At 35.6% G+C, this 14,101-nt stretch overlaps 1 protein-coding gene across 1 annotated transcript in view; it reads left to right on the forward strand.

Moving 5' to 3' along the window:
• The window catches only part of LOC149274387 (enteropeptidase-like), a 106,778-nt gene that overhangs the window by 24,009 nt on the left and 68,668 nt on the right, over positions 1-14,101 (forward strand). The window contains exons 6-8 of the mRNA XM_089505557.1: positions 4,557-4,665; positions 11,773-11,882; positions 12,390-12,527. Of these exons, the coding sequence (XP_089361683.1) occupies positions 4,557-4,665; positions 11,773-11,882; positions 12,390-12,527 (357 nt within the window). The remainder of the gene's footprint in view (positions 1-4,556; positions 4,666-11,772; positions 11,883-12,389; positions 12,528-14,101) is intronic.

A 14,101-nucleotide genomic window follows, 5' to 3' on the forward strand; every position in this document is an offset into this window, starting at 1 on the left:
AGAGTGACAATGGGGTTTGGTTGGGCAGGAATGGGCAATGCACATTAAATGTATTGCCTTTTTTAGGTTAAAATATTACAAAGTGGACCATTTGTATGGGCTTACATTTTCAGGATGAAGGATATTAGCTCTGCTGATTTCATATCAAGTTTATGAATAGTCAATCATGTTTAAGCTGTCGGTCTTCTGTTTTGTGTGTATGGCATGGGAGCTCTGAAATATTTTTTTTTCCTGAGCACAAAATAGTCACCGATTGTCTAAACTGTAGTTAAATGGCTTATCCACAAGAAGTATACATTCCGTAAAGTAAAACCAAGAACACGATCATCTGTTGCACCAGCATCTCTGTCTGACGTAGGGGAGAATGAACCCTGTCAGCATGAACTTTTAAACCCTGGCAAATTACTCCATCAGTACCAGGGCTTTGGATGGATTTCTCCCCTGGGAGGCTATGGCAATTTTCTTTAGTTTTTCTATAGTTATAGTTTTAGAGCCTTATATATAGCTTACACTTTAACTAAGAAAGCCTATGTTCTTTCAGGACATCCCAAGCTACACACAAAGAGCACTTACAGGATTTTTTTAAAAATAGCAAAAAAAGTTTATTCATACATAAATCAACATTTCAGTCTCACAAAACACCAAAAATGCCACTTTTATGGATCTTCAGCATGATCTTCTAGGGCAATAAGGCACACATTTACAGCAAACCGAGTGATTTATTTACAAGTGGACAAATCAAACACCCCAAAATAAAATACTTTGCTGGCCCAGACTGACCAGCCTGACTATTCCACACCGTCTGGTTTGCCACACATGGTTCGGGATCATCTTCATCATCTCTCCACAAATATGTGCTACAATATATATATATATATATATATATATATATATATATATATATATATATATATATATATGTTACATGTCAGAACAATAGAGCATTGATGGAGGTATGAACAATAGAGCTCTTATTAAAGTACATAATGGCAAATTGTAGGTTCTTCCTGTGACATCACCATTATGTTGGCCATACTGATTTGAACGATAATGAAAACACTGCCAGAATGATCATATACAAGCCACCTGAGATGTTGTACTGTGCCTTTTACTCACCACAATGCAACAGTGTTTTCAAAGGTCCATGGGGACCGTAACCTTTAACACTTTTGGAACTCAGTCAGCACAGCATACATGAGTACGTTTACCCATGATGCTTAGCGAGTGAAATCAGAAGGAGGTATGGTTATTACCATTTTTTTAACCTTTATATTCTGTACCGAATCTCATTATCAATATTTATCATGCTAAAGAGATACTGTTAAACTGTATGCGTTAATATGTATGTTATAGTCAAATATTGGTTTAGCTGCTTTCTATACAGTTACAATACTTTGCAATAAGTCAGAAACTGTTACTTTATAGGAGAATGAGGAAGTTGTTAAAGTTCTCTGTGTTGGCAGAATAAACGGTGCACAAAGTAGTGCCATTTTATACTATTTCTCAAATGCTTATAATATTGTACAATTGGTGCAATTTGTCAGTAAAATGTATGGTAGTAAAAGCTAAGTGCAAAGGAAAAGGGTATTATTGCCTTTCTCTAATATCAGATTTTATGGAAATCATACTCAGGTTTAGTCTTTGTCCTTAAACATACCTTTTGCAACAATAAGGCATACAATCTAAACATCAAAGAATCATAGAGTAAACAAAAACCTCAAATAAAAAAATACAAAATATACCAATTTTAAATGTTCTGGAACGTTATTAAAATACATGTTCGCTGAAAGATGGTTTGTATAAATAAAACTCTGATCCACATCAATACCTCCACAAATCTCTTCCCATGATAGACATGTTCATTCAAAAATGCATAATTAATACAGAAATCAGCAGGAACAAATGAATAAATAATCCTGAATGTGTCAGAAGCTTACAAGCAACTTGGTAAGCGTCAGATGTCAGCAGACCATCATTTTCTCATATGATTTTGAGCTTGTAGCTAATCTATGCATGTAATAAATACATAGAAAAATTTAAGATTGTCATCATTTTTATGAGCACACATTCTATATTCAGTACTGAATATATATATATATATATATATATATATATATATATATTCTACATTCAAGTTCCTCTAGTATTTAATATGGGTGTTGAGTTGGGCAGTCATATAACTTCTCTCCCGGTAGGAAGTTGGTTATGAAGGTTTTCTTAGGCGTTTCTTACAGATGTATCACATCTGCTGGTTTGATTAAATGCTATGGCAATTACCCAGTCTAGATATTGGGGATTGGGGCAGAGATAACCATGGATTTCAACCTAATTACTGTATGAGCATATCATTTATGTACTTAATTAATAGGGTTTGATGCAGCACGTTGAGAAGTAATATCAATGTTCTTTTGTCAAATTTAAGAGTTTTTTTGCCAATAGCTTTGGCCATATATGCTCCAGTTTTGATTGTTTTTATGGAAACAAAAATGCGTCGAGGGTCTTTCATTGGATTAATGGAACTCTTGAAGAGCAAACCCTCTAGCATTTATACTAACTAAGTAGGAAAACCTTAATTTTAGTGCTTTGGTGATTAGAAGTGCCAGATATTACAAGGATTTTTATTGACTCTGAGACCTTTTAATAATCGTTAGTATAACATTCATAAGAAGAGTATTTTTATTAAAATGTGATGTACACAATTTAACTTATCACAATTTCTCTTCCTATTATAAACAGTATTGTGACTCATAAGCAAATATTCTGAGCTCCTAGAAGAGAGGGACAGAAAGGACAGAAAGATATGGGTTCCAAAGTAGGATTGTCTCCTTCTTAACTGGAGAGGTTCCTTGCTTCTTATGCTGCTGTGTTTTGTTTTGTTTTGCTCCGTGTGGATGTGAATTAAAAAGCTTATGAGCATTGGACAGACACCTTCGGAATGCTTAGTTTTGTTTCCTTCTTGTTGATTTTGCTGATTGGTACCAGCGTGGTCCTCCTGCAGGAGATCGAGGGATCCACTGTCAGTTGTTCCCGCAATGCATATACGCATAGACTGCCAGGATATCTCCAACGCTTGTTTTTTTCCGATAAGACTCATTATAGTATGACAAAGAATCGGTACAAAGTCTGGAAGATTTTATGTGTCGTGACAATTCTACAGGGAGATGAACATATTTCTCAAGTATATAAGAATTGATACAGAAAAAGATTGGATTGTAAAGGAAAATAAGTTTATTTTTTGGTTATTTTTCACATAGATATACTTTCATTAACCCAATTAAGTGAATTTCCCAAATAAAATAAAAAGTATTAAATTAACATATTAATTATACCGGTTATAGAAATCAAACTAATTAACCAATACTTGATTCTACTAAATACATTTGTCTTTTTCTCGTTTATTAAAAATAATATACCGTATTGGCTCATATATAGGCCACACTTTTTCCCCCCACTTTAAGTCTTTAAAGTGGGGGTGCGGCCTATATTCGGGGTCTAGCGCCCAACGCCCGGGACATGCAGTCCCGGGCGCCGGGCAGGGTTAGGATACAGATCCCCCGCAGCGGTGCAGGGGACCTGCATCCTACTCCCCGATACACTTAGACAGCCTCCCCTGCCAGCACTTTCCACGGGGGGGGGGTGCCGGCACGGGAGGTTGTCTAAGCACATCGTGCGGATGGTCACCGGCTGCGGAGGTTGTTTACCCGCATCGCCGCAGCCGGTGACCGTCCGCACGATGCGTTTTACCTCTGCCCCCAAGACTTACCAGAGGAGACTCCCGGGTGTCTTGCGGGGCCGGCAGGGGACATCTACGCAATACGCGTTTACAACTTCCGGTGCCGGCACATCAGCTGAGTGCCGGCACCGGAAGTTGTGTACGCGTATTGCGTAGATATGCTGCCCCCCAGAGTGGCAGCATATCTCGGGGGGGGGAGTGGCAGCATATCTCGGGGGGGGAGGAGAGTGGCAGCATATCTCGGGGGGGGAGAGTGGCAGCATATCTCGGGGGGAGGACAGTGGCAGCATATCTCGGGGGGGAGGACAGTGGCAGCATATCTCGGGGGGGAGGACAGTGGCAGCATATCTCGGGGGGGGAGACAGAGTGGCAGCATATCTCGGGGGGGAGACAGAGTGGCAGCATGTTTTTTTGGTGCTTTTTTAAAGAAAAAAACGTTTTCTTTAAAAAAGCACCAAACTTTTAGGGTGCGGCCTATATACGGGGGCGGCCTATATCCGAGCCAATACGGTATGTCTATACTATATTTTTTAAAATATACTTCTGTTGCCATCAGATTTTCTAAAAGGCATTTAATTATTTAAACACATTTAAACTAAAAGGGTTTAAATTCATGTAGACTTAAACACAGGTCAAAAAATACCTATAAAAAAAATGAAAATTAAATTTAATTTATGCAATTGACATACAGCAAGTGACAGGAGGTAACCCGCTGTCACCGTAACATTTTGCAGTACAGCTACAGAGGTTGGCATGCCTTGAAAAGCTTTCACAGAGAAAAAAAGCTAAATGACACATTAAAATTGTTTTATGTCTTTTTCAGAAACCGCGTGTGATGGTCAATTTTTATTATATGGGAGTTCTGGAAGTTTTCATTCACAAAATTTCCCACAGCTGTATGAGTCAGACCTTTTCTGTCGCTGGATAATAAGGTTTGTGCCACTTGTATGTTTTACATTTTTTTTTTGTATATTTTTTCCCATTTGTTATTATTAACAACCTAGTTTTCATTTATATGTACCAGTCTTATTGAAAAAAAATTTTTCATTTCTCAGACGGTTCTAAGACAGAACTTTTGTTAAATGTGATTAAAAGAGTGTTGGATTATGAGAGAGCGCTGGGTTCTACTACTTGAGGCATAAGTGACATAAGGGAGGTATTTATGCCACTTTAAAAATCAGAGGTCAGGCTTCACGCAGGGTACTGTGTAAGGGCAGGATTGATGAATGTGTCCCTGTTACATAATATGGGGTTCCGATATTGAAATCTCCCAGCATTAATTTCTGCCTAAACCCGGCAGGTGACCTGACTTGATAAACCATGCGTGATGCACCCAACCTCTACACCAATTACTCCAGGATAGTCTGCATGCCTCATATACTTTAATTGTCAGGGTTTTGCAACTCACAGAGCCACCAACATTGATGGAACCTCTGTATCCAGTTCTGTACATAGCCCATGGCTGGTGCAAAGATTTTTGCTACCTTAGGCAAGACCTTATTTTGCCTCCTCATTGGCTGCACTCCTGGATGTCCCCAGGCCTCCTCTGTTACAAAATGGTGGAGCTGGAGCAAGGAGGACTTGGGTAACTAGCCGAGTGAAGCATCACTGGTTTGGGGCAACAGCAAATATTTATTATAGGGTACTATGTAAAGCATGGATGTGGCCCTCTTGAACATAAAAAAACATGTATGTGAGGCATGACTGTAATCAGGAGATGTTGCTGAACATAAATTGGGTTATTGTTCAGCTGTGGCACTTACAGTAGTACAGGATTTGTAATCTAGTTTCACTAATAACTATGATATTTTATGTATTTCTATGGGTTTAAAAAAAGCGCTCTACTTCTCCTGAACAAAATGATGTATAATTTGTGCAAGTTCACTGAATATGAAAACGAGGAATCAATGTTTAACAGATATATTGTAAGAATGACCAAAAACACTTGGTCCTTAAGTTTTAAAACCCACCAGTCCTGGAGGGGTTAACCTGCCAATAGCATATCATTCCAAATGGCCATGAGAGATGTAGTTAGGAGTGCGTCTGGGGTGTGGGTCATTGCCGTGACTTTTATGTAACATAAAATAATGTATTTATTATCTAAACACACCATTAATATCATCAATAAAATATTATTAATTATATTATATTATTTATACACATTATATACGGTATATTAATTTACTGACATCATTAAATACATTTATATAATAATGCTAACATTATTTTAATTTGCTGACATCACTGAATTGGTTAATTTAGTGAACTAAACTATAATATGTAGCATTTTTTGAAAAAGTTACAATTCCACATCAAATTGTAGTTATAAGGCTATACTGTTTTTACAAATTGTGATTATAGTTGCTTTAATTTCCTGCAGTAGAATATTTTACTTGCTACAGATGTACACTGTATACTTGTACGGCGTACTTCTATACTCTTTTATGTAGATGGTAGAAAGTAGTACAGTTCTTAATGAGATCAACCTTGGATTAAGCTTGTATTCGATGCCTCCTCCGGTTCCTTCACACAGTGCAAATAAGTAAGCTCCGCACCGCAGCATATTCATCGTTAGAACAATCATCAGGCATTAAGATTGGATAGTTTAGAGCAGCTGGTTATGTAAAATTATGTATAATTTAAAATTATGAGCTTAAAGAAAGATCATGCATCACTTTTTATGCTATTCAATAACTTTCTTGTTGTATCATTAACATTTAAGATGTATAATTTTCAACTTACGTGTTCTGTCTGTTTGGTAAAGTGGAATTACGCACACATGCAACTGTATGGGTTGCTTCATAAACCTATTAACCTGTTTCAGAGAAGTAACTATTTTGATTCACATGGCAAGTTTGCCTTGGTTAAAAATATTGGCAAATTGAGGCAAGAGAAGAAAAAAAACTCCATGAAAATGTATTTTTAACATGCAACTTTCCTCAAAAAACTCAGATTGAGTTCTTTGGCCCATTACATTGTTTTCATGGAGAATAAAAATAATTCAAGTAAATCATCCTGGTGACAGTTTTTGAGGTGTCGTATTTTACTGGATCCTAGTATAGAAACTGGAGCGCTGGATCCTACATCCATCTACAGCTACAGGTCTTTTTATATGAATGCTTTCTAGGTTAAAGGGACAGTACTACCCATTTGTCAGGAATCAGTATACAAGCAATGTTTATTGTACTGATATAACACTATGTAAAGAATGAGAGGCTTGGATGTGTTCTCTTAAGAAAATGGGAACGGACATTAAAAATGTGTTCCTTTGACATTGCCCCTTTAAGGTAATATGATTAGTTGGAAGGTTTTTGTACAGGTGCTCAACATTTTGCTATCTGCCTCCAGAACAGTTATCTCTCTTATTAATCCTTTTTTAATAATGATATCAAAGTCAAGGTAGAGCAAGATTCTGCTAGATTGTCCCATATATCAATATCACGAGCCTGTCAATTATAGAAACTGGTTCCACGCTTGGCTCACAGCAGAATGTATGTCTTACTTTAAGCCAGCTTTGTCTGTTATTGAATATCCCCCAAAGGCATTAATAAACATGACCATTTCCTTTGTTGTATATCGGAAAAGCTTGTGGTATATTTAGGTAAGTTTATTGCTTAGGAAAAAAGCTGAATGGAAAAATAGAATATGTCATATTGTTCTAAGAACAGATCTTTATTTTAGGTTTTACATTAAGGTTTGCTGTGGACCTTTATGGCTTGGTTAAGTCTAAGCAAGCCATTAAGGATTTGTGTCTGTCCTGTCTCTGCCATGATCAGTGGGGGGAAGAGGGGTATTAACAAGATCCAAAAACAGCTTATGGCCATCCTCCCATCTCTGGCCATGGGTCCTCTTAATATCCTTAATGGCAAACAAGGGCCTGTGTCTGGTTGGCTCTTGCGTCTGTTCTATGGATCCAACTGACACCCTGTCTGCCTCTAGATTTGGTTACGTTTAGTTTTAATATTTAGGTTAAATATAACATGTTTTATTATAAATAAATAACTGACACCCACAAAGAGTATTTTTGCCTTATGCAACTGAAGAAAGTTTTTTTGAAACGCGTCCCACAGCACTAGCCTGGCCAGGGAAAAATACTCTTTGTGGGTAAGGGTTTTATGTATTAATTCATATATTGAGATTTCTGCACAGTGAGTTTTATGGGGATTCTTAAACCCTCCATTTCAGAGTTTTGTTTTTGATATATATTTTGTAGTTAGTTTTTATGTAAGTGTTTTTATGTATTTTTATTTGTATTTATGTACTAATGTAATAATAACATAAATTATTTAATATTTATTAATGTGTATGCTATAGGCCTCTCCACTTTATAGGGAGCCTTTCTTCCAGGCCAGGCAGCTCTATACCCTGGTTTCTAGCTGGGAGTCTAATTAATCCTCCTTCTGGTTGGTAAAGTTGTTGGTGGTTCACTGATTTTTCAAATTTATATATATTTGTCACAGTGTCTCTATTTCAGCTATAGAGTTTATGAATTCAAAATGTAGCAATTTATAGAAATTTTTGTGGTCTAACGAGTAGTGTGACATATTTGTCTGTGTATCATTTTGTTCTCCTTTCCCTTTTGTCTCTTTCTAACCCCCCACACCTGAGCTGAATTCAACGAGGGAGAAAAATCTTTCACATATATTTGAAAAGCAACCCGTACATTAAATTACATTTCAAAAAAGAAAAATATAAACTATATATAGATATATTTGCTCAAGCTCAATAACTGAAATAAAACGTATCACTCCTTTTTAGCTCATTTTTTCATTGCAGTCTATGTGGTGATTCATATTCAATTATTTGTGATTGATTGAATTCATTGAAGCCGTCTCTCTGTCTCCCACTCAGTCCATATGAACCAATATTTTTGTGCATACAGTGGAAGAATAGTAAAGAGCAAACCACAGAAAAAGAATTCTACCAAAAGACGTCACTTCATATCCAGAGATGATGGAATAATGGAAACATATTCCATCCATATTCCTACAGGAGATGCAAGAGGCCAAACTTTAGTATTCACCTTGATAATGTATTTGTATATTTTGTACAAGCACTCTGTTGTCAAAATAAGTCAACATTGTGTAATAACGCAGCTTTTTAAACTGGTCATAAAATAAAGTTGGATTTTTTATGAGGATATTGCAATTTCCATCATCTCTGTACAATTCTGCCCTTTCAGTTCAGGCGAAATTCGGAAGGCTTTTTTTAGTTTTGAAACAAAAATGGGTTGTCATTTACTCCCTCATTCTCTCTCAATGTCCCTTTACCATCTCCGACAATAACTTCCGTTACTCCGTCTTCTTCTCTGGCCTCTTGGAGTACCTCTGCAACAAGACACACAACATGGGGACAACCTCTCCCCCATTCCTCCAATCGGAGTAGAAGGCGTGCTAAGAAGGCAAATATATTAAATTTAACTGTATATTAGCTGAAATGCTAATATGCTCTCAAATTATGGATTATTCCCCTATTTTTTAAAACCCCTTCACGACAAAACCCGTACATGTACAGGCTCACAATGTAATGTCATTAATGGGTTTAAGGGCAACCCGTTGTTCTTAAGGGGTTAACTTAAGACTATATTTGGTATATTCCTGGAGTGAATAAATAACATCCCCTGGCTTAATGATTCATCTTATAAAATCATACCGCAAAGTTCACATATTTATTTATGCTTAAAAAATGTTTTTTTACTGTGTCCACAATAGATAGCATTGCATATTATTTGTGAATTTAGTATTTCTATACCTTTTTTTTTTTTTTACATTTTACAAACTTTAAAGTAACATAAAGTACATTTTGTGTCTTGTGGTGTTCTCCTGCTATTTTAACATGTTTTCTACCCAATATTTACATCTAATTATATTACCTTTGCAATTTAGATGAACCTGGCTAGAGGGAAAATATCGAATAATAAAAATCTTCATGCTAGTGGCTGTAAACTGGGTGGACATAATGATAGTTTTAATATTTGTCATAATTGCGCCATAACATTATAAAATTGCTGATATTTTACATCTGTGAATGGTACCACACAATATAGATTCTCGTTAACGAAAATGAAAAAGAAAAAAAGAAAACATAATAATCTATTGCCCAATGGGGGCAGATTAAAAAAATTAGGAAGATGTATAATACCATGCAAAGACTTGAATGAAAATCCTACTTACCCCAAAGTCCCATGGTAGGGTGATGAGGTCCATCAAAGTACTCTTTGCTAAAAGGATAGATGTATGCATATGGATGACTAATCATGCATTGAAGTGTAACCACAACGGGAATGTCTCATCAAGAGAGGATGCGACAGAATGTTCCTCCGGGGGACAGTTACGGATGTGATCGTATAACTGTAAAATTTAATGTTATAAAGAGCATACGGGTTTCATTGCCAAAGTGGTGGTGTTCATTCTGCTACCAGAAAACTGGTAACATCACATTTAATTCTCATCATTGATAGTAATCATATTAATTTTTAATAATCTTTCAGATTATATTTTTGCTTCCTTTTTGACAAACTACTTGTATGTCAATTGATGTTTGAAAATAGTGACTTCTGGTTTAATGACTATACCGCTTGTAGTTTTTTTTTGCAATACACCTTTTCAATTGCTAAAAAATTAATTCACGAATACCGAGATACCTCGGTAGCTGTATGTTTTTATATATATATATATATATATATATATATATATATATATATACCAGCGAGGGAACCTAGTTACCTTTACTGACAAATCTCAAAAACTCCTACTAAAGATTAATGGAAAAGCCGAACAACAGCGTAGACATTATGAAAGCTCAGTGATAATGAAGGGTATGTTGTAAGAAAGGGCACTCTAGATTTATTAAAAGATAAGCAACTCTATTAGCACTTACACACAGTGTTAAGAAATAGCTGTTTGGTGTATCTGAAGTAGATGGGAAAAGGTGATTCGAATCCGCGATTGGATAGCTGAGTATATATGGATTTTCCAAAACCCATTCAACACCTATTCCTATGAAAACCATTAATATACCATATTTTAATAAGATTTTTTGAGACTTTTTTTCGAATTAATCTTTTATTTCTTACACATACATTTTATATCTAGACTGTTTTAAAATTATCAAAAGCAAATGTCCATTTAGTATGGATGTTATACTCACCACTTGTAACATTTATTATTATTATTTGTTTTATTTATATAGCAGAAACAATTTACGCAGCGCTTCTTACACGCCATACATTTAAGCGGTATGACAAAACTAGAATTGGCAGACTAAGACGAACCGATGCATTAGGTAAAGAGGGCTCGGCCCGCAGGTTTTCAATCTATAGGATTAGATAATAACTGTCAGTAATTTACTGTTAGCTTTATTATTTTTTTTATGTCTTGTCATCTGACACAGTTGGCTTAGCTAACATTGTTACTTGTGTTAACTTAGGGCAAGGGAAGCCCACAGGTTGTTATGAAACGGCAAGCCGTGTGTTGCTAACACAGCCATAGGTATGCTTTACTGTCTTCTAGAATGCTGGATGAGCATTTTGGGATCTGTAGGCGGTTGTCTCTTTCCTTGTCCTTGGACACTGACCGCAGTGAACTGATTTGAATGGCAACGGGTTGTTTTGTAATCATATAATGCATACTGTTTAGAATTCCTTTCCATGCTCATTATCCTTTAAGAAAATGATGAAGAAATACTAGTAATTTGTATCGTTCCAAAGTATGGTGTCTCTCTGTATCATAAAAACAACATTTTAAACCCTAGGTATGTATTTTTTAACGCACATTGTCTATTTTTTATGGACTCCAGTCTATTTTATATGCGATCGGCTTCTGACTTCAATAGGAGCGCCATTCATATACTTAAAAATGTAGCCACCGCATATCCACGGCAGCATCCTTAAGTACACAGCCTGCTTCTGTAGAAATAAACAGAATATGTAGCCCATACCAAAATAAAACAAATTAATATTTTGCTTTTTACATGCAGTTAAATGCACTGAAGCCCTTAGAATAAGTCAAATGTTCCTTTTCTTTTTTTTTCTTTTTTAGTGTTAATGATGGTTTCAGCATTAAAATCAACTTCACGTCATTTGAAACAGAAATATTTTCCGATGCTTTAAATATCTATGAAGGCATTGGACCAAACAAGATTTTAAGAGGCAAGTTTCCATAATAAAATTCACTATAAACTATATTATTTATACTGTGAGGTAGATCTACACTTACTAGCCTGAATGATGCACCCACTAACTTTTTTTTCTCGCTCACACGCTCACACATGCTGTCTCTGCTTCTCCTTGACTCTGCTTCTTGTTCTCTTTCTTCTGTCTTCTCTGGTGGTCTGCTTGTCCAGGGTCTCCACAGAGAGGAGTTCCATGACAGGGCGGAGCTTGAGGTGCATACGTTCTTCCCTGATTAGAGGAATTGGGAGAGGCTGCCCCTGTGTGTGCGCTGAGGCTCCGCCCTGTTGTGGAAGTACTGTAACACTAGGCCAGAAAAAACATAGACAGATCCGTGGAGAAAGAGAAGTGTAAAATTGTGTGCGAACCGAAAGGGCAGCAAACAAAATTCAGTGTTGGAAAACAAATGGTCCTTAAACATTGAACAATATTATAATTTAAAAATTATATAAACTAATTATCCTTTTACCATATGCTTGTTTTTAGCATCACTTTCGGGAACAGCGCCTGGTACCGTACGGATATTTTCAAATCAGGCAACAGTTGAGTTTGCAACAGATTATATTTTAAACCATAAAGGTTTTGAAGCAATTTACACATTATTTAATGAGAGCACTGTCACAAGTAAGTATATTTTCCACAAAAAAAACTTGAGATGTCGTCTCCAAACTACCTTATTATTATAATTAAAGATATAATTATCCTTTCTTTTGAACTATAAAATTCTCTGCATGTGAATGTTAGAATAAAATGTAATGTAAAAAGCATTTTGATAGACAGAAATATAATTTAGAGATATATTTAATTTTCTTTATATGAGGGATATATTGTTTTTAATAAATACGTTTATAATCTATGAGGAGGTTGAGGAAGAATGACATGGATGATTTAATTGTAGTGATGTGAAAAAGAGATTGGCGTGTATTATATAGGGCCAGCTTGGCCATTCCTGAAAAATGTTAATGAATGTTTCAACTTATATGCAAACTCACAGTTTAGATTATTTTTTACATATCTATACCAGAACAGGCACAGCATGGGGTGTAGAAATGTGTCCTTGAATTCTTGCTTTTGTATTTTGCCTGCCTCTATTTTTGTCTTGCCTCTGCCTCCAGTTTGGAAAACTTTGTGATCTGCCTTTAAGTACAAGTATTTCTGAATTTTCTTGAAGTACTAAAAGAACTACAACCTACACATAACTACATATTTTTTCACTTTGCTAATGACCCACATTCAGTGAATTTGAAGTTTTTTGTACTCCATGATTTGTTTAAATGTTTCTTACAGGGTACTAACACCTACACATTTTAACATCATTAAATGCATTTATTAAAAATAGGTATAGTTTGTGCTTTTGTTTTTCAATCAGAGTCATTGCATTCAGTTAGATGAGTTAGATCAATAGATGAGAGTGCTGGCTCTGAATTAAATGTCATCAGTACATTTCCCACTACAGAAGAATGAATATTAAAGCAGCCACATATTTTTTCAAAAGAGAGATTTAAAGGAACCGCTCATCTATGCATGGAACTGCATATGATGGGTGGAGTATCCCTTTAACTGTATATTAACTCTGCACCTAAAACGAGTTTCAAATGTTTAATGTGTTTTAATATAATTTTACAAGTGCTGTACAGGACCTTTTTACAATGATCCCTAAAGTGAAGCAGGAAAATATAAAAATAATTAACAATATCGATCACTGACACATGCTATAGCAATAAAATTGCAATATTACAAAGTAGTATGAGATGCCAGACAATAAAACAAATGAAAAACAAACAAGTGATGCATATACGCTTCGACTTTTCAATTTCTTAATACTTTTGTAAATATAACCGAGTTTTCTTTTAACAATAATGTCTTCTTTTTAACCCTATAGCAATGAGTATAGTCTGAAAACACAATGCTTCGCCCTGGGGTTGGCCCAACTCATTTACCTTTTTTACAAACAGAGAGCATTTGTTTTTTGAAGTTGTTGCTCCGAGTAACATTTTAAGAGATTACAAGGCAAAAGTTTATAGTTAAAGTTGTGATTTATGAAAAGTCATTTAAACTGAAGTTATAGCCTTTAGTTTTTTGCTTTATTTATGTTTATTTAAAATTGCTCAAGCTCCGGCTTTACCGAGACGATATTACTTTACAGTATGATTTCATGTGATAAAACTATATTGTAGAGTTAATAGAAATTCAAGTTT

This window comes from Sceloporus occidentalis, unplaced genomic scaffold (genome assembly GCF_023333645.1).
Source record: "Sceloporus occidentalis isolate IW3139 unplaced genomic scaffold, rSceOcc1.0.p SCAF_334, whole genome shotgun sequence".
Lineage (NCBI taxonomy): Eukaryota > Metazoa > Chordata > Lepidosauria > Squamata > Phrynosomatidae > Sceloporus > Sceloporus occidentalis.